This window comes from Coregonus lavaretus (assembly GCF_964263955.1).
Source record: "Coregonus lavaretus genome assembly, chromosome: 4".
Lineage (NCBI taxonomy): Eukaryota > Metazoa > Chordata > Actinopteri > Salmoniformes > Salmonidae > Coregonus > Coregonus lavaretus.
The window spans coordinates 43,791,923-43,816,113 of record NC_139991.1 but is presented as its reverse complement, the minus strand read 5'-3'; the positions used below and the strand labels follow the sequence as shown (position 1 = coordinate 43,816,113).

Below are 24,191 nucleotides of genomic sequence, written 5' to 3'. Positions count from 1 at the left end.
GTCCCTCACATTTTAGGGGACCAAAAGTATTGCGACAAACTCACTTATATGTGTATTAAAGTAGGCAAAAGTTTAGTATTTGGTCCCATATTCCTAGCACACAATGATTACATCAAGCTTGTGACTTTACACATTTGTTAGATGCATTTGCTGTTTGTTTTGGTTGTGTTTCAGATTATTTTGTGTCCAATAGAAATGAATGGTAAATAATGTATTGTGTGATTTGAGTCATTTTTATTGTAAGAATAGAATGTTTCTAAACACTTCTACATTAATGTGGATGCTACCATGATTACGGATAGTCCTGAATGAATCATCAATAATGATAAGTGAGAAAGTTAGACGCAGAAATATCATACCCCCCCCCAACAAAAAGCTAACCTCCCGTTATTGTGATGGTGACAGGTTAGCATATCTTGGGGGTATGATATTCACATAATGGTTTCTAAAATCGCACTTGAGCTGTCTTCCATCAGACTGTGCACTGCTCTGCCTGTTTCAGTGTGAAGATCATTTCATTCAGACCAGGAAAACAGACCGAGGAGAAAAGGACAGAAAGAGAAGTTAGTGCAAAGAAAGAATTTAAGGGATTTATTGTGGAGAAGACATGTGCATGAGTAAAATCTTTATTGCATGCACAGAACTATATGTCAAAGGGTTGAGTGAAACAAGTGCTGAGAGAGTGGTCCTTTCCAAATGCCACAACATGCACCGGAGAGGGGGACCTCAGATTGACCCCTAATACCAGCCACAGAGGCACCACTACACTTACACAACATTTACACCAGCGAGAGCTGCAGTTTACCCCACTGCCTCCAGACACCGCCACAGTTCAAATCTACACCCAGAAGAGCAGAAGCTAAAAGTATGATCAGAAGCACTTCCTTCACATTTAGTGACCTGATGCTTAATACGAGCAGTTGGCTTGGCGGAAAAATTCAGATTTCTTTTGTCTTTCTTTTGCAACAGTAACAGCTATAGTTTGACTAAATCATTCTATAATAGTATAGTCTGAAACTGGAATGCACAACAGGAGAGAAGACACAAAAAACGAAAATGTAAAAGTGGTGCATGAACCATACACACCATTTAAATTTGGCAGCACAAAAATCAAGGGAATATGGCAATACTGATGGTTACATACAACTGTTGAGTATGGCAGTAAGTAAAAACTTCACATAATGTTCTAGACCACAATTTAAAACAATAACAAAAACGGTAAGACTTTTCCATCAACAGAAAAATTGCAGATATTTAAATGCGTTTCATACCCAGTAAAAAGTGGACTATGAATTGCAACAGTTTTTTCTCTAAGTGTTTTAGAGGAAAGTGAGAGGGTAGGCATGATGAGAAAAAAAAAAGTTCATCTTGGAATGCGTGCTTGGGATCGTCGCTGGGAAGATGCCATGCGGAATGATGAAGCCGAATTCTACAATTTTGCCAGTGGCTGGCCCCGCACATTTGATTCTCTCCCAACCAATGAATGGTCCTGAGCGGGGGCCGAGTCTTAGATGGCAACCTTGGAGATCTGGTCCTCCAGTTTGGCAATTCGGCGGTCCTGTAGGGTGACGAGGTCCCTGAGCGACTTGACCTCTCGCAGTAGCTCCTCCAGTTTCCCTTCATTTTGCTGCAATTAAGCAGAGAAAGAACTACAAGTTAAATAATGACAAGAGACATTCTGTCACAAACCATTTGGTGGCTAAAATGACAACAAAAAATGTATCAGGATTCTTCTGATATCGAACTTTGAGATCCAAATCTAGTCACTGTGTTCCAGCAGCTGATTTCTTTAGTTTATCTTAATACATCTTGACTGTTGCCAGTGTTACAGTACAGTTTTATTCAATATGTTGTTGTTGTTACAGTTGTTACGGTAACTGTCCAGTCCTACTCACTGTAGAGGGTTGTGGAGAGGCCTTGCTCTGGGCAGGTGAGGTGTTCTCTGCTTTCTTGGCTGGTTTTCCCTCCAGGACGTTGGACTTCTTGACCACCTTGAGGTCACGGTTCTTTCCGGGGACATAGCCGTTTTTCAGGGAGATCAGGATAGGCTCACCGTTCTTCCCATCAAACCAGTCTTCCGCCTCGATGGTACAGTCTGGTCCCGCTGTGTCCGGGTACAGGTCATCCTGGAAGAGGTCCGACTGCACATGTGTGTGTGTGTGTGGGATGGAGAGAGAGAGAGAGACATAATGGTATCAGTTAGGATTGTACTCTAGTCAGTCATGGATTGTAATCCATTCTTAATATTGCCCGATCAGAACTACAATTACACTCTTTTTTACAGCATCAATGTCTTCAATGTTAAAAATAATTATTCAAGAAAGAGACAAACCTTTCGGGGGACTGTCATGATGATCGGCTCACACTTTCTCTCATGCAGTTTATAAAACCTGCAAGGGAAATAGATCAAATATTATGAGGATGTACAGCCGCAGAATCAAAGGCATTATGATTGTTCTCTCAAATACTGCAACATGTCCTCCCTCTAGTGGACAAAAGGAGAAGGTCTCAAAGACATCAAACACTTTCTAAGTGTATGGTTGTTACCTGGCAATCTCACACTTGTTGACATCCAGTCCTCGTTTGGGCATGTACCCCATACCCCTCTGGGGCTCCTTGCTGGAGAAGGTGTTGAGGTAGTGCACGAATGGAGCCTCGTCCGTGATCTCAAAGTACCGGATGCTACTGTCACCCTGAACAGAGAGGAGAGGTTACTGAGAAAACCTGTGCGAGACTCTGCAGCTTCACTTTAAGTGTCAGGTTAATAGAAAACGACAAATCCTCCCAGAAAGACGGACGTCACACTAATCCGCCATCCAGATGGGAGACTATTGGTGTTATTGGGTTTGGGGGGATAAGATACGGACTTAGGAAATACATGACATCTCTAACAAGCATATCATCCTCACCTTCCCACACAGGTACACTACGTTGGTGTCTGCATCGTAGAAGGGCAGCAACACTCCATTACTGGTGTCCAGCTCGTGGACTGATATTGGTTCCTCCATGCTTTTCTGTCAACACAAGAAATACATTTAATGTGCTTAGATATACATGTGGCTAGATAAGGATATGTGCATCTATGAGTGCATGAACGTCTGTGTGTGTGTGTGTGTGTGTGTGTGTGTGTGTCTGGTTGGGAGGTGACGTACGGGGTTCCAGAGGGCTAGCTGCCGTTCACTCATACGGCTGAAGCCGGTGGTGAAGATGTTTCCGTCAGCCAGGAAGATGGCTCTCATGGGCCGTGCTCCATCGTGGGCCTTGTCCTTCTCCTGAAACACACAACACGTCTGTCAGAGAGGATCGCATGTTTCAGCAGCAATAACGTGTCTTGGTAGGAGGGGGTGTATGTGTTTGTGAATGAGTGTGTGAAAGAGCGAGAGTGCATATCAAGCCAACCCCCCAGAGTCCCCAGCCAACTCACCGCCACAATCTTCTCCTTGCGGGGGTCGATTACGCGGATCTTTTTGTCCTTGCAGGCGGTGCAGATGAGGGCTCCGTTGCGGCTCCAGCAGGCGCTGAAGATGACGTCAGGGTGCATGTCCTCCAGCTGGATCATGGCCTCGCCCGTGCCCACGTTCCAGATGATGATCAGGTTGTCACAGCCTGGAAGGACAGACACAAACAAACTACAGTCAGAATCCACATGCCTCTGTCTCTCATTGCAGAGTGCGGACCCACAGTAAGGTGGAAAATATATAAGATTCCTTATATTCTCAGCGCTGATGTGACAAATGTACCCCATGCTGAAAGTGCCATACTCCTTGTGTGAGAGCAGAGTATCAAAGCTGTCTCTACCTGCACTCATGAGGACATTCCGGGCAGTGGGGTGCCAGGTGACGATGCCCACCCTCTTGGAGTGTCCCTCCAACACCACCACAGGCTCAGCCAGCGGGGTGACCAGCCCATTCTCTGGGATCTGCCACACCTGAAGACACAGAGATTACGTTAGTCATGATGCCATTAGCGGCTACTTGTCTTTAGCAATTTTCTCATTTTTAACTATGGAGACGAACGGACTAAAAGGTACACTACTTGGTATGTGGACACACCTTCAAATGAGTGGATTCAGCTATTTCAGCCACACCCGTTGCTGACAGGTGTATAAAATCGAGCACACAGCCATCCAATCTCCATAAATAAACATCGGCAGAATGGCCCATACTGAAGAGCTCAGTGACTTTCAACGTGGCATCGTCATAGGATGCCACTTTTCCAACAAGTCAATTCGTCAAATTTCTGCCCTGCTAGAGCTGCCCCGGTCAACTGAAGTGCGTAGCGCATACAAATTGTCTGTCCTCAGTTGCAACACTCACTACAGAGTTCTGAACTGCCTCTGGAAGCAACGTCAGCACAATAACTGTTCGTTGGGAGCTTCATGAAATGGGTTTCCATGGCCGAGCAGCCGCATACAAGCCTAAGATCACCATGTGCAACACCAAGCGTCAGCTGGAGTGGTGTAAAGCTCGCCGCCATTGTACTCTGGAGCAGTCGAAATTCATTAATTCATTATGATTAATCATACTTCATCTGGCAGTCCGACGGACAAATCTGGGTTTGGCAGATGCCAGGAGAACGCTAGCTGCCCGAATGCATAGTGCCAACTGTAAAGTTTGGTGGAGGAGGAATAATGGTCTGGGGCTGTTTTTCATGGTTCGGGCTAGGCCCCTTAGTTCCAGTGAAGGAAAATCTTAACGCTACAGCATACAATGACATTCTAGACGATTCTGTGCTTCCAACTTTATGGCAACAAATGCCCCCGTGCACAAAGCGAGGTCCATACAGAAATGGTTTGTTGAGATCGGTGTGGATGAATTTGGGGTTTGAGAAGTCAATGAGAGAAGTGAAAAAGTATTCCTTATGCTGTTAATTTTCTCTATTTCTAAAGGCACAACCTTGATTCAAACCAATGTTTTAAGTAGCTGAACATTAATACAACCTCGTGAAAGTGTCACTAACATTTTTGTCAATAACAACTTTATATCGAAGGAGTGCCTTTGATTTGACGGCCTGCATATGCGCAGTTCGGCCATGACATCGTGATCAGTGATTTTTCCTCCCAAATTTCGATCTTGTCTCATTGCTGCAACTCCCCAACGTGCTCGGGAGGCAAAGGTCGAGTCATGCGTCCTCCGAAACATGACCCGCCAAACTGCGCTTCTTAACACCCGCCCGCTTAACCCGGAAGCCAGCCGCACCAGTGTCGGAGGAAACACTGTTCACCTGACGACCGAGGTCAGCCTGCAGGTGCCCGGCCCTCCACAAGGAGTCACTAGAGCGCGATGAGCCAAGTAAAGCCCCCCAGGCCAAACCCTCCCCTAACCCGGACGACGTTGGTCCAATTGTGCAACGCACTATGGGACTCCCGATCACAGCCGGTTGTGATACAGCCTGGGATCGAACCCGGGTCTGTAGTGACGCCTCTAGCACTGCGATGCAGTGCCTTAGACCGCTGTGCCACTCGGGAGGCCCCGATCAGGGATTTCTATTTGATAAGCAGTTTCTAGGCATCTTCATACAATCTTTGATGTGCTTGTCTAAAGTTACCAGGATGTGCTAACAGTGTTTAGTCTAAAGGTGGCAGCAGAGAGCTGATGGGGAGAAAACACCCTTTGTGCAGAAACAAGGAAGGGCGAGGAATAAGGTCTGCATTACACTTCATGTTTAGGTCTATCATATCATATAAAATAACATATTGTATGAACCACTCAGTGGACTTATCAGTCTCTCACTACAGGCATTATTTATTAGTCTGAGACCAAATAAGGACACGAGACACACTGACAGGATGACCTCACCGCCCCACCATTTACATATGGCTGTGGTTCTGATTACGCTATGACACAAGCTTTGTGTATAGAGCACACCATGGGGGCTAATGTTGCAGCACTGACAGACACAGACAGGGTTATTGATCCCATGTGAATCTCAGACTTTCTCAGAAATGTCACCGAGTTCATTGCAAAATAATTTATAGGGGTTGAAGAGCTTTACTTTACTATGTAAGACACACCATTTTGACGATGTAAGCAGTGAAAACTAGCTGTACGTACCATGACTGTGCAGTCCTCCGAGCCGCTGGCGATGACGTGGTCATTGTGAGGGCACCAGTCAATGTCCAGGACAGGACCTGTATGACCACATACTGTTGGGTAGGCCTTGTCTATGCGACCTGTCTGGAGAGAGAAAGAGGAGGTTCAGTATGATTGCTGGAGTTCAGTAACAAAGACGGGAGAAACTGAACTGAGCCCCCAATCCTACTGGCAAAGACCAAGGGTTGACTTATGAAGGAGAAGAAAATACAGCCTTAGGGTACTGTCTTTGTGAGACAGACAATTTATTGTTGTTATGTCTGACATTTCTAAACTATTACTTCCTTTCAACACCATTCATCATCTTTACTATCATCAAATACCCAAGGCAGGATTATATGTGGTCATTTGCAAACTCCACAGGCTAACATTCCTAAAAAAGACCATTCATCCAATCAGATGGCCTCTAGATGACATCAGCAACCTGGGGGTCAGCGTGTGACCTCTGCTGTCCACTGGATCAATGAGTGATGAGGACCCACTTTCTCTCTGCTCCTCTGTCTTTGGGTTAATCCAGGCTGACACTGACTCTGTGCATGGCAGGACTGAGGCCTCTGAATGACGTCATGAAAGGGCTTTGTGAGAAACTGGTTCTCCTATTTACAACTAGCCTAGTCCCTGACCTCAGCATTTTTTAATACCACACTGATAAAGAAATGTGTTCTCCCCCCCACCAAGAGTCATCGCTATGGCAAGATATAGGGATAGAGATAGCCTATACATTACTGCATGAATAAATAAGGTATGCATTCTCGTTAATGATTCATTAAGTCTGCAGCTATGTTGATCTTTTTTCAGTGTTTCTCTCGATCAGCCATTAATCCTAGATATAAATATCAGGCTCTCAAAACTCCTAGTTATGAGATGCTGGAAGTGAGAAGCAATCTAATCACCGGTCTGACCCCCTGGGGCCTAACCGGCACTCCCCCTCTGCCATTACTGCTGTTGTCACGGTAACAACCAGGAGGAGCAGGAACAACAGCCAGTAATTTCATATTCACAACATAGCCTATCATACAGATCAAGGGAGGGAGAGATAGTTTGTATTTGTTGACTGAGTATCTTCACTAATTAGACTCCCCATACACAGGCCTCTCCCTCAGGGGGAATGCATGTCAGTTCTAGAACAAGACATCGGTAACAGTCACGTTTCCAGTACGGCTGGGAAATTCCAGGGACATCACGATATGATATGTATTGCGATTCTATATGTATTGCGATTCAATACTGCAATTTTATTGCGATTTGATGTTCCAAAGATTTTGCTCACCATGTCTGCTGCAGAGGGACAAGAGAGAGCCACGGGTAAAATGAGTTTTGACCACATGGACATACAATTGCTGAAAACATGTTGGCTCACCATTTAAAAAGATGGATAACAAGCTAGAGAAGAAATACCAGAGTTTTGGTGCAGGTACGGCCGACTAGGGCTAGCTAACGTTAGCGTTTTTTTAGAGAATTGATACTACTCTAGCAATAGAATCGATATATCGTCCAAAATAACATCGCAATACTTTCCTGTATACATTTTTTCCCCCCAATCACTCATTTCCAGTGAAGGCTGTCATCTGACCATTATATAGGCTACTGCTACATGACTGGACAGACTGACTGGAGGTAAGTGACTACAACAGATGTTACAGCAGATGTTTGAAAACACACACACATTAAAAGGGAAATGAAAATGAAAATATGGAGTTACATACTCACTCAAACAATCATCTCTGTTCCATGGATTATACAGTCTAATTGTTGTGAATAATGGTGTTTCGCCATTTTCATGTTTGGAGACATGCGTTGCTGAACTCGTGAATCTGAATCTAAGTAGAAAAACAGCTTAATTGGCTTAATTGCCAGAATCTCGCAGTTTCCCTTTAAGCAGTGTAGCAGTTACCAGTCTCTTTGAGGGGGATTAAGGAAATATATGATATAATGTAAACTACTTAACCAAGTGGCCTAGAATCATTGCATCCCATCCAGTACCCTAGGGTCAGTGAGGCAAGTGTAACAAGAGGGCGTGGATGCATGTAATTCAAATGCCCTTACAACAATCACACTGATTAAAATACATGTGATTGATTGCTTGTCTATGGTGTTTGTTACTGTAAGTGGCTGGCACGGTTTCCAAATGCTAAGGTTTTAGCATTTGTGGCACAAAACCCATTCAAGTCATGGGACTGATACTAGCATTTTTCGCCAATCATGTTCAAATAATCTATAAGGCTGCGTTACACAGGTAGCTGAAAAAGATCTGATGTGAAAAGATCTGATGTGATTGGTCAAAAGACTAATTAGTGTGGGAAAAGATCAGAATTGGGCTGCTTGTGTAAATGCAGCCCAAGTGACTTTTGTGAGCTTCACAATACATTTTAGATACTTTCGGATTTTTTGGACATGATGCACGAAAAATGCTAATATCGGTCCCATGACTTGAATGGGATTTGTGCCACAAATGCTAAAACCAGGGGTAAAATAAATCCCATGACTGAAACTTAAGTCGATCTCAGATCGATTGTCTGGGGGCAAGTTAACCTCTCCTTTTATGTAAGAAAGTTATGACCATCATGCTTTTAGGGAAAGAGGATAATTTTGTACATGTATTAAACTGTGAGTTTACCAATTCCAGTCCCTTGCTTAGTGGGTCCGGGGTCCTCCCTGGGATAATTTTTATGTAGGACTGAGAAGCTCAGTTCTGGGGACTTTTTAAAAGGACATTCTACTCCCAAATTAATTAAAATAAAATGATGCTGACGCCTGACACCATCTAAAATATAATTTCCACCTCCAGAAATGAGCCCAATAACATAAATCGGTAAAAATTGTTAAAATTATATTAACACATTGGACCAGATCTCACATAGAACACACAACAACAAGCCAACTAGGTAAATAGGTAAACTATTCTACTATGGGGTTGTCTGACTTTGTTTTAATAACAACATTACATGGCAAAAATAGTAGCACTGGAAAGTTCCATCCTGAGTGATAAAGTATAGGCTTTGAATTGCTTTGCCAGCAGCTACAGTAGGCTACACACTGCTGTTTGAGTTGAGCGCTGCTGTGGAGCTCATTATATACTATTTAATTCCCTTCTTCTGAACATTGGAATGTCATCAACAATCATGCATGTCAGTTCAGCGCACACAGCGTAACAGATAAAATAAAATATGAGAATACATTCGTCATCTTCAAAACAGCCCCCCCCACCTGGAGATGTTTTATTGCAGATCTACACTGATCTCAAAAACGACCTCTCCAGAATCCATATGACTGGAATCCGTCGCAGTGACGGAGAAATGTAACCCCTGGCTAAAACATTAACCAAAACATGGATTGCTGTCATACCTTGTCCATATACTGCTTAGAGTGTAAGGAAACTAATATGTAATTTTGGTGAACTATCCCTTTAAACTCAAACATGTTTTCCTTAAAGAAATATATGCAAAAGCTGCAAATTGATAAATGATTACAACGTCAATGGCACTCAACAATATAAGTGATTCTACTTAATACATTTAAATGTAGAGTTCACCCCAACATTTTTAACTCCCCTATCCCAGAATCCACTAGGCGACACACATTTCCCTCAGCCAATCGGGAGACAGACGGGAAATGGTCCTGTAGGCAGCCTGACATGCAAAATGCTGGACTGCCATATATGGTCAAATCTGCTGACAGCAGCAGCAAGCTCTTGGGTACTGAATAGAGGAAGGGGGAGAGAGAAGAGTGGATATACACAGACAATCTCTGTTGGCTGTTCACACATCTCCCCTATACACATGCACACACACCTACAACACCGGCTCTCTAGTCAGACTGATCAATCCCGAGCATGGGGAGCTTCTTTCAAATTCACTTTTCTTTCACCAAATTTAAACCACCTAGAAATGTGACCTAAAATCCATTCAGCGTAAAGCACTGTTGTCCAGAAGTTGTTGGTCTTTCATAGGGTCAGAAAACCTGAAAGAGGTGGGAAAGCCCTTTTGCAGTGAGATGCTACAGTGCACCCTCACATTCTGCATACAAATAATGAAGATCATGAATTTTGTTGAGCCAACAAAATTCTATTGGCAAGTATGAAAAAAATCAAATCAATGTATGTACTCACTAACTGTAAGTCACTCTGGATAAGAGCGTCTGCTAAATGACTAAAATGTAAATATACATATCCAGCAGAGTAAAATCTCATTGTAATCTCATTTAGTTGAAGTCATGGGAATGAGCCATTTCAAGAAAGACCTCTGCAAATACTGTCAGTAATCAAATCCTTAGGAAATAACAAATAATCAAATCGTACTGAAACAGAATGGAGCGACTGAATGTAACTAATACTGAGATCTAGGCCAACAGTGACAGGAAGTGTTCCAAGCCTGAAGAGACAGGAGGAGCCATAACGCTGCCTGGTTGGCTGACAGTGACACACTCACCTTTAGCAGAGGGAGGACGAGGAAGGCTCCGCCCCCACTGGCTTCGATGATGATGGCGACAAATTTGGGGTTGACGGCACAGAAGGAGCTGTCCCATGTGACCCGGGAGACACGGATGTCGTCATAGCACTGGTCGTTCTTCACCGCCTGGCCAAAGACATGACGGAACTTACTCGCTCGCACCACTCGCCTGAACATATCTGCCATCAGGAGGAGAGACAGGGAGAGAGATATGTCAGACAGATGCTATGACAGGGTAACTAATCTCTCATGGACAGACGCACGTTACATAAATGGTAGCACAGTGTTTGTCAACAGACTGTAGGATGCGACGACTAACAAGGAACTTTGTTCCGGTGCCCTGATTGTCACTGATAGCGTCTTTCAAATTTCAGAAGAGGAGGGGACATTTGGCCCATAGACATGCCCGAAGTTTCTGTTTAGGGGGGTGGAGACTTTGTTAGTCTCGTTAGTATCTTGCCTCATACATCTTCCGTCAGGACTTAATCAAGATACTTTAGTATATATAGTGTATGTGGACGCCCCTGCAAATTAGTGAATTTGGCTATTTCAGCCACACCTATTGCTGACAAGTGTATAGAAATCTCCATAGACAAACATTGGCAGTAGGATGGCCTTACTGAAGAGCTCAGTGACTTTCAACGTGACACCGTTATAGGATGCCACATTTCCAACAAGTGAATTCGTCAAATTTCTGCCCTGCTAGAGCTGCCCCGGTTAACTGTAAGTGCTGTTATTGTGAAGTGGAAACGTCTAGGAGCAACTATGGCTCAGCCACTAAGTGGTAGGCCACACAAGCTCACAGAATGGGACCGCTAAATAATCTGTCCTCGGTTGCAACACTCACTACCGAGTTCCAAACTGCCTCTGGAAGCAACGTCAGCACAATAACTGTTTGTCGGGAGCTTCATGAAACAGGTTTCCATGGCCGAGCAGCCGCACACAAGCCTAAGATCACCATGTCCAATGTCAATGTCCTCTGCTCTTGTCCTTCTAGACCTGTCTTCTAGACCTGTCTGCTGCCTTTGATACTGTGAACCATCAGATCCTCCTCTCCACCCTCTCCGAAATGGGCATCTCCGGCGCGGCTCACTCCTGGATTGCGTCCTACCTGACCGGTCGCTCCTACCAAGTGGCGTGGCGGGAAGCTGTCTCCGCACCACGTGCTCTCACCACTGGTGTCCCCCAGGGATCGGTTTTGGGCCCTCTCCTTTTCTCCCTATACACCAAGTCACTTGGCTCTGTCATATCCTCACATGGCCTTTCCTATCATTGCTACGCTGACGATACACAACTAATCTTCTCCTTTCCCCCTTCTGATAACCAGGTGGCGAATCGCATCTCTGCATGTCTGGCAGACATATCAGTATGGATGACGGATCACCACCTCAAGCTGAACCCTGGCAAGACGGAGCTGCTCTTCCTCCCGGGGAAGGACTGCCCGTTCCATGATCTCGCCATCACGGTAGACAACTCCGCTGTGTCCTCCTCCCAGAGTGCGAAGAGCCTAGGCGTGACCCTGGACAACACCCTGTCGTTCTCCGCCAACATCAAGGCGGTGACCCGCTCCTGCAGGTTCATGCTCTACAACATTCGGAGAGTGCGACCCTGCCTTACACAGGAAGCGGCGCAGGTCCTGGTCCAGGCACTTGTCATCTCCCGTCTGGACTACTGCAACTCGCTGTTGGCTGGGCTCCCTGCCTGTGCCATTAAACCCCTACAACTCATCCAGAATGCCGCAGCCCGTCTGGTGTTCAACCTTCCCAAGTTCTCTCACGTCACCCCCCTCCTCCGCACACTCCACTGGCTTCCAATTGAAGCTCGCATCCGCTACAAGACCATGGTGCTTGCCTTTGGAGCAGTGAGGGGAACGGCACCCCTGTACCTTCAGGCTCTGATCAGTCCCTACACCCAAACGAGGACATTGCGTTCATCCACCTCTGGCCTGCTGGCTCCCCTTCCTCTGCGGAAGCACAGCTCCCGCTCAGCCCAGTCAAAACTGTTCGCTGCTCTGGCACCCCAATGGTGGAACAAGCTCCCTCACGACGCCAGGACAGCGGAGTCACTCACCACCTTCCGGAGACATTTGAAACCCCACCTCTTTAAGGAATACCTGGGATAGGCTAAAGTATTCCTTCTAACCCCCCCCCCCCCCAAATTGTAAAGTGGTTATCCCACTGGCTATAGGGTGAACGCACCAATTTGTGAGTCGCTCTGGCTAAGAGCGTCTGCTAAATGACGTTAATGTGCCCTTGAGCAAGGCACTTAACCCTAATTGCTCCTGTAAGTCGCTCTGGTTAAGAGCGTCTGCTAAATGACTAAAATGTAAAAAAAAAATGTAAAAATGTCAAGCGTTGGCTGGAGTGGTGTAAAGCTCGCCGCCATTGGACTCTGGAGCAGTGGAAATGCGTTCTCTGGAATGATTACCATCTGGCAGTCTGACGGACGAATCTGGGTTTGGCGTATGCCAGGAGAACGCTACCTCCCCAAATGCATAGTGCCAACTGTAAAGTTTGGTGGAGGAGGTCTGGGGCTGTTTTTCATGGTTCGGGCTAGGCCCCTTTGTTCCAGTGAAGGGAAATCGCTACAGCATGCAATGACATTCTAGACAATTCTGTGCTTCCAACTTCGTGGCAACAGTTTGGGAAAGGCCCTTTCCTGTTTCAGCATGACAATGCCCCCATGCACAAAGCGAGGTACATACAGAAATGGTTTGTCGAGATCGGTGTGGAAGAACTTGACTAGCCTGCACAGAGCCCTGACCTCAACCCCATCGAACACCTTTGGGATGAATTGGAATGCCGACTGCGAGCCAGTCCTAATCGCCCAACATCACTAATGGTTTTGTGGCTGAATGGAAGCAAGTCCCTGCAGCAATGTTCCAACATCTAGTGGAAAGCCTTCCCAGAAGAGTTTAGGTTGTTATAGCAGCAAAGGGGGGACCAACTCCATATTAATGCCCATTATTTTGGAATGAAATGTTCGACGAGCAGGTGACCACATGCTTTTGGTCATGTAGGGTATATACAAATATCAAACTTCACATTCTCGTTAGACACGCTCTTATGAGTGTACACCACACTAAAAACAAATACTGGTGTGGTGTACTACCCAAACTAAGGCTCAGTTGATGTGAAGCCACAGCTCCAAAGCTTTATAGGACATTCCCATTGACTCTGACAGTCAGATTTATCCCCATCTCTGCCTCAAAACGGTAGAACACAGTTGATCTAAGCTGGATCAAGCCTAATGGCAGAGCTGGCATCCAGTCAGAAGAGGCAGACTTTTACATGTATACTTTTCTGTGCATCTGATCACACGAGGTGCTGGCTGAGTTTGTGTGTATGAACTATGAACTTTAGCATTAGCCTAATAGGTATTTTGACAAAACTTTGCATCTCATCCACCGCCCTTCTTTTTAGCCTACTTTAGGCAGCCTTTATTCACATTGCCCAATGCTCACTTTGGAAAGATGAATGTAGGTGTAAGCTGGCCACAAACAAAGTCCCACGAGAGCGCTGTCTAGCTAGCGTATAGATGTTTCCATAACAACAGATGATATATTCCCATCACGCATCACAGGGAGCAGGCTCCCATCAGAAGAGCTTAATCAATTACGGGTTAGCATCAAAGGCTTTCTTGTGTCTCCCATAGCTACCAACAGAATGCAGTAAATAGCCACAGTACAGTACTGTGAAATTAGCCAGGGCTGAGCCAGGACAGGCAGTAATAGAACTGATGCTTATGGGCTACGTTCCACCCAGGCCCCTTAGCTCAGACTCCCTGAGATCGTTCACTTCATCAAGTATGACAAGCATAGTGCCCGAAAACGTTGTACTTGACACCCCCTTGACCTGGTAGATCCTCTTGAGAGGAGATACTGTGTGCAGTTGGCATTTTGCCAACGTGCCACCCATGCAAAAACTCACTATTGTTGGCAATTGGCATTTGGATTCAATTGATTTTGATCCTACCACCATCCTTCATGTGATGTTTTTTGATGACTGGTGGTTTCCTGCTTAGTTTCCTTAACAGGAAGTGGATGCAGAAGTGTATCTTTCCTTTATTCTACAGTTGAAGTTTACACACACTTAGGTTGGAGTCATTAAAACTTGTTTTTCAACCACTTCAACAAACTATAGTTTTGGCAAGTCGGTTAGGACATCTACTTTGTGCTTGACACAAGTCATTTTTCCAACAATTGTATACAGACAGATTATTTCACTTATAATCACAATTCCAGTGGGTCAGAAGTTTACATACACTAAGTTGACTGTGCCTTAAAACAGCTTGGAAAATTCCAGAAAATTATGTAATGGCTTTAGAAGCTTCTGATAGGCTAATTGACATCATTTGAGTCAATTGGAGGTGTACCTGTGGATGTATTTCAAGGCCTACCTTCAAACTCAGTGCCTCTTTGCTTGACATCATGGGAAAATCAAAAGAAATCAGACAAGACCTCAGAAAAAGAATTGTAGACCCCCACAAGTCTGGTTCATCCTTGGGAGCAATTTCCAAACGCCTGAAGGTACCACGTTCATCTGTACAAACAATAGTATGCAAGTATAAACACCATGGGACCCCGCAGCCCTCACACTGCAAATCAATCCCAGAACAACAGCAAAGGACCTTGTGAAGATGCTGGAGGAAACAGGTACAAAAATATCTATATCCACAGTAAAACGAGTCCTATATCGACATAACCTGAAAGGCCGCTCAGCAAGGAAGAAGCCACTGCTCCAAAACCGCCATAAAAAAGCCAGACTACGGTTTGCAACTGCACATGGGGACAAAGATCGTACTTTTTGGAGAAATGTCCTCTGGTCTGATGAAACAAAAATAGAACTGTTTGACCATAATGACCATCTTTATGTTTGGAGGAAAAAGGGGGTAGCTTGCAAGCCGAAGAACACCATCCCAACCGTGAAGCATGGGGGTGGCAGCATCATGCTGTGGGGGTGCTTTGCTGCAGGAGGGACTGGTGCACTTCATAAAATAGATGGCATCATGAGGAAGGAAAATGATGTGGATATATTGAAGCAACATCTCAAGACATCAGTCAGGAAGTTAAAGCTTGGTCGCAAATGGGTCTTCCAAATGGACAATGACCCCAAGCATGATGCAAAATGGCTTAAGGACAACAAAGTCAAGGTATTGGAGTGGCCATCACAAAGCCCTGACCTCAATCCTATAGACATGTGTGGGCAGAACTGAAAAAGTGTGTGCGAGCAAGGAGGCCTACAAACCTGACTCAGTTACACCAGCTCTGTCAGGAGGAATGGGCCAAAATTCACCCAACTTATTGTGGGAAGCTTGTGGAAGGCTACCCGAAACATTTGACCCAAGTTAAACAATTTAAAGGCAATGCTACCAAATACTAATTGAGTGTATGTAAACTTCTGACCCACAGGGAATGTGATGAAATAAATCATTCTCTCTACTATTATTCTGACATTTCACATTCTTAAAATAAAGTGGTGATCCTAACTGACCTAAAACAGGGAATTTTTACAAGGATTAAATGTCAGGAATTGTGAAAAACTGAGTTTAAATGTATTTGGCTAAGGTGTATGTAAACTTCTGACTTCAACTGTATCTAGTGGCTACAATATTCATGGCAGACAGTGATAATAGACATGGCTATAAGAATACGGACAGCACAAATGCATGCCATCAGTCATTCCATGCACTTTTACTATTAACCCACGTTGCTACCTTAAACATCTATTCAGAATGTTCACTGATGACTGATGAGCTCGCAATCTCGAATGCAGTGAATAGCCTATCAACTGACCTGACGTAAGCACTGGGTAGAATCTGATAGATTGTTGTTAGGAGCTCTGAGTTCTTGTTTTGAATGGTAGAACAGACAGAAACAACAGTCCTGATCTGAGTAACACAGAAGCCATCCCTGTGGTGAAAAAGATGAATGAGAGTGCGTAAACTACATGCTGAGGGAAGAGATGGCCTTTCAGTTACAGATGTTAATTCTAGGTCATTTTCATTATACAAGGAGCTGGTACATGTATCGCTGGGCTGTCCTCTCTCTCACACGTGTGTGAATGACAGCTAGAGCTACGGTGTTACATTCTTCTTCTGACTGAGCTCAACCAAGCCCGTCTCAGGTCATGGGTTTGCATCTTTTTGAAGAAATGGGGCCAGTGACAGAAACATCTGCATATATAGCAACACTATATTTCATATAAATCATATTAGCCTACACATAGGTTCTCCTTCATTTGTGCTGAATTGACTCTCCTAGTCACACATCAATCTATTTTGGAGCAGGAACAGGCATTAGCACAGCAAGACCATCTCTCCTGGATCAAATATTCTCCTGGGTCGAAGCCTTGGGTACAGGACATAGGCTATGACAACAGCCTGCATCACTACAACCGCATGATGCAGCCAGAGAAGGACATGCAGGGTTTGACAAACATTTAGTTCCATTACTAGTTGCAGCCCTGATGATTCATTCTGTAGAGGCTCTCCTCTCACACACATGAACCATTCAACAAGATGTGCTCCATACCTCACATGCCTAATTTCTCTCAACATGATGACCTACTTTACAGAGAGCAGCATGGCACAAAAAGGAATGACTCTGGGGTAGCACCACTCCAACATAAATATCATACCCATATGAACCTTTGGTCTTCTTCATCCTTTTACTGAGTGTATAGCATCTTTCACTGTACTTCAATTAGAGAGATGGAATCACCCTTCCATTCTTCTTACCGAGTTAGTTGCAGCTGTAACTGGAATGGAAGGGTCATACATACATCCTTACGATACACAACACATGGCATTGATAGGTCACAGTTATGTCAGCAACTTTTAGACTCAAACATACTCTGCTGCTAAACAGAAGTCAATCATGTATATCGGTCCTGTGGCTCAGTTGGTAGAGCATGGGGCTTGCAATGCCATTTATCACCTTTACAAAAAAATGCATGCATGACTAAATCACTTTGGATAAAAGCTTCTGCTACTTTGCATATAATATCTTCTCACCCCTTATAGATGATGAATGAATGTCTATCTACATCCTAAATTGTACAACTTCACCCATAGATTGATCCAAGATGGCATAGCAGTGCGTTCGTGTTTTCTATAGTGTCCTCACCCAATGTGGAACAGATTATATTATTTATTTTTATCCAGAACCTCTGGCTGAAACTAGCCAGCTAACTAGCTACTTGCTATTAGCCACCGTTAGCGGTCTTCACCATTGTCCGTTGCCTGCACTACCTACCAGCCAGCTCTAGCCTGGACAATTATCAGCCAGTCTGCACAGTCTCCACATCGCGCTATCGAGCCAGAGCATATCTGATTTTCTGCCGGAAACACTGGACCTTAACACCGGATCATCGCAACTAGCTAGCTGCAACCGAGTGGCTGTTGTTGTTGTTGTTGACTAATCACCACTGTCCGAAGCTAGCCCCAGTTAGCCTTGAGCTAGCCTCGAGCCAGGCCCATCTCCCGGCTATCTACCTCTCTGTCAACCGGACGGGACCTCCTAGTGTTGACACGGAGCCCCACCGATCCATCACGACTGGTGTGCCGATGTAATCGTCTGATGTGGTTTCAACAGGCTTCCCGTTGCGACGACCACGAAGATCCATCTGCTAGCCCCGGCCCTCTAGCACACGCAATCAACAGCCGTGCCTCCTGCTCGCCTGTGCTTTAGCAGCCTATGATCTGCTCCCGGACTTACTTAGTGCTGTTCACTGGACCTTATGATCACTCAGCTACACAGCTAATGCCTGCTGGACTGTTCCTTTACACAGTACCCCATCCTGTTTATCTGTTTAGCCTCACCCCAAACTTTCATCGCCATTACCAGTTGTTGTCTTAGCCCTCTCGAATAACACTTGTGATTGCGTTATGCCTCTCTCCCATGTCAATATGCCTAGTATATTGCTGTTTGGGTTAGTTCTTATTATACAATTTCACTGTAGAGCCCCAAGTTCAGCTCAACCAGCCTCAGAGAGCTCCTTTGTCCCACCCCCCATTCACGCGGAGACCGGCTCAATCGGTACCTCCAGTGATGCTCTCTTTCATAGTTACCCAATGCTTAGGTGTACCTCCACTGTACTCATATCCTTCCATATCCTTGTCTGTACATAATGCCCTGAATCTATTCTACAACGCCCGGAAATCTGCCCCTTTTCTCTGTACCCAACGCACTATAAGACAAGTTCTTAAAGCCTTTAGCCGTATCCTTATTCTATTCCTCCTCTGTTCTTCTGGTGATGTAGCCCCCAGTATCACTCCTACCCCCCAGGCGCTATCATTTGTTGACTTCTATAACCGTAAAAGCCTGGGTTTCTTGCTTGTTAACATCAGAAATCTCCTCCCCAAGTTTGAGTTATTCACTGCGTTAGCACACTCTGCCAACCCTGATGTTCTAGCAGTGTCTGAATCTTGGCTTAGGAAAGCTACCAAAAATTCAGAAATTTCCATTCTGATCTACAACATTTTCCGTCTAGATAGAACTTCCAAAGGGGGCGGAGTTGCAATCTACTGTAGAGATAGCCTGCAGAGCTCTATCATACTATCCAGGTCTGTGCCCAAACAGTTTGAGCTTCTACTTCTAAAAATCCACCTTTCCAGAAATAAGTCTCTCACTGTTGCCGCTTGCTACAGACCCCCCCCTCAGCCCCCAGTTGTGCCCTGGACACCATATGTGAATTGCTTGCCCCCCCATCTATCCTCAGAGTTCGTACTGCTTGGTGACCTAAACTGGGATATGCTTAACACCCCGGCCATCCTACAACCTAAACTAGATGCCCTCAATCTCACACAAATCATCAAGGAACCTACCAGGTACAACCCTAAATCCATAAACATGGGCACCCTCATAGATATCATCCTGACTAATTTACCCTCTAAATACACCTCCGCTGTCTTCAACCAGGATCTCAGCGATCACTGCCTCATTGCCTGCGTCCGTAATGGGTCCGCGGTTAAGCGACCACCCCTCATCACTGTCAAACGCTCCCTAAAACACTTCAGCTAGCAGGCCTTTCTAATTGACCTGGCCCGGGTATCCTGGATGGATATTGACCTCATTCCGTCAATAGAGGATGCCTGGATGTTCTTCAAAAGTGCCTTTCCTCTCCATCTTAAATAAGCATGCCCCATTCAAAAAATTCAGAACTAAGAACAGATATAGCCCCTGGTTCACCCCAGACTTGACTGCCCTTGACCAGCACAAAAACATCCTGTGGCGTACTGCATTAGCATCGAACAGCCCCCGCAATATGCAACTTTTCAGGGAAGTCAGGAACCAATATACACAAGCAGTTTGAAAAAGCTAGCCTTTGCTTTCCTAATAGAAATTTGCATCCTGTAGCACTAACTCCAAAACGTTTTGGGACACTGTAAAGTCCATGGAGAATAAGAGCACCTCCTCCCAGCTACCCACTGCACTGAGGCTAGGAAACACTGTCACCACCGATAAATGTACGATAATCGAGAATTTCAATAAGCATTTTGCTACGGCTGGCCATGCTTTCCACCTGGCTACCCCTACCCCGGCCACCAGCTCTGCACCCTCCGCTGCAACTTGCCCATGCCCCCCCCCACACCCAAATTCAGATAGCTGATGTCCTGAAAGAGCTGCTAAATCTGGACCCCTACAAATCAGCTGGGTTAGACAATCTGGACCCTTTCTTTCGAAAATTAGCAGCCGAAATTGTCGCAACCCCTATTACTAGCCTGTTCAACCTCTCTTTCGTATCGTCTGAGATCCCCAGAGATTGGAAAGCTGCCGCGGTCATCCCCCTATTCAAAGGGGGTGACACTCTAGATCCAAACTGTTCCAGTCCTATATCCATCCTGCCCTGCCTTTCGAAAGTATTTGAAAGCCAAGTTAACAAACAGATCACCGACCATTTCGAATCCCACCGTACCTTCTCCGCTATGCAATCTGGTTTCCGAGCTGGTCATGGGTGCACCTCAGCCACGCTCAAGGTCCTAAACGATATTATAACCGCGATCGATAAAAGACAGTACTGTGCAGCAGTCTTCATCGACCTTGCCAAGGCTTTTGACTCTGTCAATCACCACATTCGTATTGGCAGACTAAATAGCCTTGGTTTCTCAAATTACTGCCTCGCCTGGTTCACCAACTACTTCTCAGATAGAGTTCAATGTGTCAAATCGGAGGGCCTGTTGTCTGGACCTCTGGTAGTCTCTATGGGGGTGCCACAGGGTTCAATTCTCGGGACAACTCTATTCTCTGTGTATATCAATGATGTCGCTCTTGCTGCTGGTGACTCTCAGATCCACCTCTACGCAGACGACACCATTTTGTATACATCTGGCCCTTCATTGGACATTGTGTTAACAAACCTCCAAACGAGCTTCAATGCCATACAACACTCCTTCCGTGGCCTCCAACTGCTCTTAAACGCTAGTAAATCTAAATGCATGCTCTTCAATCGAACGCTGCTTGCACCCGCCCTCCCGACTAGAATCACTACTCTCGGCGGGTCTGACTTAGAATATGTGGACAACTACAAATACCTATGTGTCTGGTTAGACCGTAAACTATCCTTCCAGACTTACATTAAGCATCTCCAATCCAAAGTTAAATCTAGAATCGGCTTCCTATTTCGCAACAAAGCCTCCTTCACTCATGCTGCTAAACAAGCCCTCGTTAAACTGACTATCCTTGACTTCGGCGATGTCATTTACAAAATAGCTTCCAACACTCTACTCAGCAAATTGGATGTAGTCTATCACAGTGCCATCCGTTTTGTCACCAAAGCCCCATATACTACCCACCATTGTGACCTGTACGCTCTCGTTGGCTGGCCCTCACTACATATTCGTCGCCAAACCCACTGGCTCCAGGTCATCTATAAATCACTTCTAGGCAAATCCCCACTGTATCTTAGCTCATTGGTCACCATAGCAACACCCACCCGTAGTATGCGCTCCAGCAGATCACTTGTCATCCCCATAGCCAACACCTCCTTTGGCCGCCATTCCTTCTAGTTCTCTGCTGCAAATGACTGGAATGAACTGCAAAAATCTCTGAAGCTGGAGACACTTATCTCCCTCACTAACTTTAAGCATCAGTTGTCAGAGCAGCTTACCGATCACTGCACCTGTACACAGCCCATCTGTAATTAGCCCACCCAACTACCTCATCCCCATATTGTTATTTACATTGTTATTTATTTTGCTAATTTGCACCCCAATCTCTATTTGCACATAATCTTCTGCACATCTATCACTCCAGTGTTAATACTAAATTGTAATTATTTTTCACTATGGCCTATTTATTGCCTTACCACCATAACTTACTACATTTGCACACACTGTATATAGATTTTCTATTGTGTTATTGACTGTACGTTTTGTTTATTCCATATGTAACTCTGTGTTGTTGTTGTTTTTAAATCGCACTGCTTTGCTTTATCTTGGCCAGGTCGCAGTTGTAAATAAGAACTTGTTCTCAACTGGCTTACCTGGTTAAATAAAGGTTAAATAAATAAAATAAAATCCATCAACATGCAATAACTTTGTAGCTTAAATTCCCTGCCTTCTCGGAAAAAAACTTTTCCTCCACTATAGCAAGCAAAAGCGACATGACCAATAATGCAAACCATTTGCTATAGTAGGTGCTAGGTATTGTGAGGTCGACTTAAGGCCACATTGTAACCAAATTATTGCAGGTGTGTTCAAAATGATTAAAATGTTGGTCAGAAAGGTAGGCCATATGCTTACTTTCCTAGTAAGAATAGTAGAGGTGAAGTAGACCGACTGATAACTAGTCTTGAACTGAGACAACCCCACCAGTGGCATCTATTATAGGTTCATGGCCTAGCTAGCTATTAGACTGGGCATCATTGATGCATATCATTGGACACATCATTGTCTGCCACAGAGCATGTAGCTAGCTAGCTAAGCAATGTAGCTAGCTATTAGCTAGATGACTGGGTTCTGTAGGCTGCCGTCATCTGCATGCATGTTTCTGATTATACAGGTTATTGATGATTGATCAGAGTAGAAATGTAAGTACAGTATTAATAAACCAACACATTTGATCATAGTCATAGAACATAGCAGGCTACTCTTCATTCCATAATCTAAAAGGTGGACAATAGCCATGCATTGTGTGGCAAGCAAAAATGCTAGCTACTTCCTTATGTACTCTTCATTCCTTAATCTAAAGGTGGACAATAGCCATGCATTGTGTGGCAAGCAAAAATGCTAGCTACTTCCTTATGTGCAATTCATTAGCAGTAATTTCCAAAGGCAGTTCCCCACCCAGGAGGAAAAATAAGAGGTTAATAATGACTTGCTACAGCGATGTCTAATAAATGGATAGACAATGATGCTCAGGAATTTACATGAAGATGCTACCGTCTAGAATTTGGAGCATAGACCACCGTCAGTGAGCTATTATGACGCAAGTGCAGATTTGATCCATGGCTCTGGCTGTTCCCATTCAAAACGGTGCACAGCCGGGTAGGCTAGCTAACAGCAAGATGTTTACTGCAAATACAGACCGGTCCATTTTCCTTACCTCCTAAATCTATGCGAAATTTTCCGTGAACACGAGGTAATCAATCTGAAAACATGAATATGGTAGTTTAGCCCTCGTCTGTTAGGATTTTCCCTTGTTACACTCGTTCAGCCGTTCGAGTATTCTTTCCCTCCAGACTGCAATTCTATGAACCGGAAGCAACGCCCTGTTTCATCCCCGCCTCTTCCATATGAGGCATTATAGGAAAACCCATATCAGAAAGATATCAATTGTCTAATTTATATGATAAAGATACTCTTAATTTAAAAAAACATTTTTCTCCACTGGAAATTATTAATGGGTCTATGAAAGCATCACCAACACTGTTACAAGTAGGCCTATAATAAAAAGACAACTAGGCCTAGATCATGGTCGTTTTGGAGGAACAATGCCAATTGTCTCAGAAATGATTCAGTATTTGCTGCAGACAACCTGTACATGCGACCAGCATAAAATGTCACACACTTAGTCTAATTGACTTTTTAATTGACATAAACATGCAACTGCATAGCCCTGCTAGATTGGACATAGACTACAGTTAAACTTCAAGGCACAATCAAAACCAACAGCAAATTAATAATGTGTACAATAATGTGCCAATACTCAGCTGTTTAGTGCGCCTGCAAGTGGTGATTCTGAAAACTGCAGGGCAGGCAGTTCCAAATGTCTCCAGTCATGCTATCCTTCTTACCACATCTCTCAGATATTTGCCCTAAGTCAATCTGTATCTTCTTTATTTTCATTGTAAGGGTCAGCAACTTATCAGGCACTATTGCCAACACTATGAAACTTCCCACCGACATGTAATTCTATGTACAGTACGGCTGAACCCAAAGGCATGACTAACACATTCTAACATGTACAGTAGATAGTTTCAAAGGGCTCAGGTTCCTCATGTGTGTGTGGCTGTGTGTGTGTGTGTGTGTGAGTGAGTGACACACAAACTAGAGTGAGCGAGCAAGAGGGAGAGAGAGTACATCACTGGGGCCGAGCTCCCTGCCATCCAGGACCTCTATACCAGGACGTGTCAGAGGAAGGCCCTAAAAAATGTCAAAGACTCCAGCCATCCAAGTCATAGAAGCGGTACCGATGTACCAAGTCTGGAAC

At 44.7% G+C, this 24,191-nt stretch overlaps 1 protein-coding gene across 1 annotated transcript; it reads right to left on the bottom strand.

Annotated features, from left to right (window-relative positions):
* Positions 1-576: 576 nt before the first annotated feature.
* Positions 577-23,247, bottom strand: LOC311128365 (coronin-1C-A-like). Its single transcript, XM_084160480.1, has 11 exons — positions 23,085-23,247; positions 10,520-10,719; positions 6,054-6,176; positions 3,799-3,928; positions 3,425-3,606; positions 3,153-3,272; positions 2,910-3,014; positions 2,548-2,693; positions 2,333-2,390; positions 1,896-2,141; positions 577-1,627 (listed from the first exon to the last, which is right to left on the bottom strand). Exons 2-11 carry the CDS (start codon positions 10,715-10,717, stop codon positions 1,508-1,510), a joined length of 1,428 nt encoding a protein of 475 aa, XP_084016606.1. The 5' UTR covers positions 10,718-10,719; positions 23,085-23,247; the 3' UTR covers positions 577-1,507.
* Between the last annotated feature and the right edge of the window lie 944 nt (positions 23,248-24,191).

Coding starts and splice junctions, on each gene's coding strand:
- LOC311128365 (XM_084160480.1), bottom strand. CDS start 10,717: ATGTTCAGGCGAGTGGTGCGAGCGAGTAAGTTCCGTCATGTCTTTGGC. Junction 3,607..3,798: donor GAATGTCCTCATGAGTGCAG/GTAGAGACAGCT, acceptor CTGTCCTTCCAG/GCTGTGACAACCTGATCATC. Junction 2,391..2,547: donor AACAAGTGTGAGATTGCCAG/GTAACAACCATA, acceptor TTTCCCTTGCAG/GTTTTATAAACTGCATGAGA.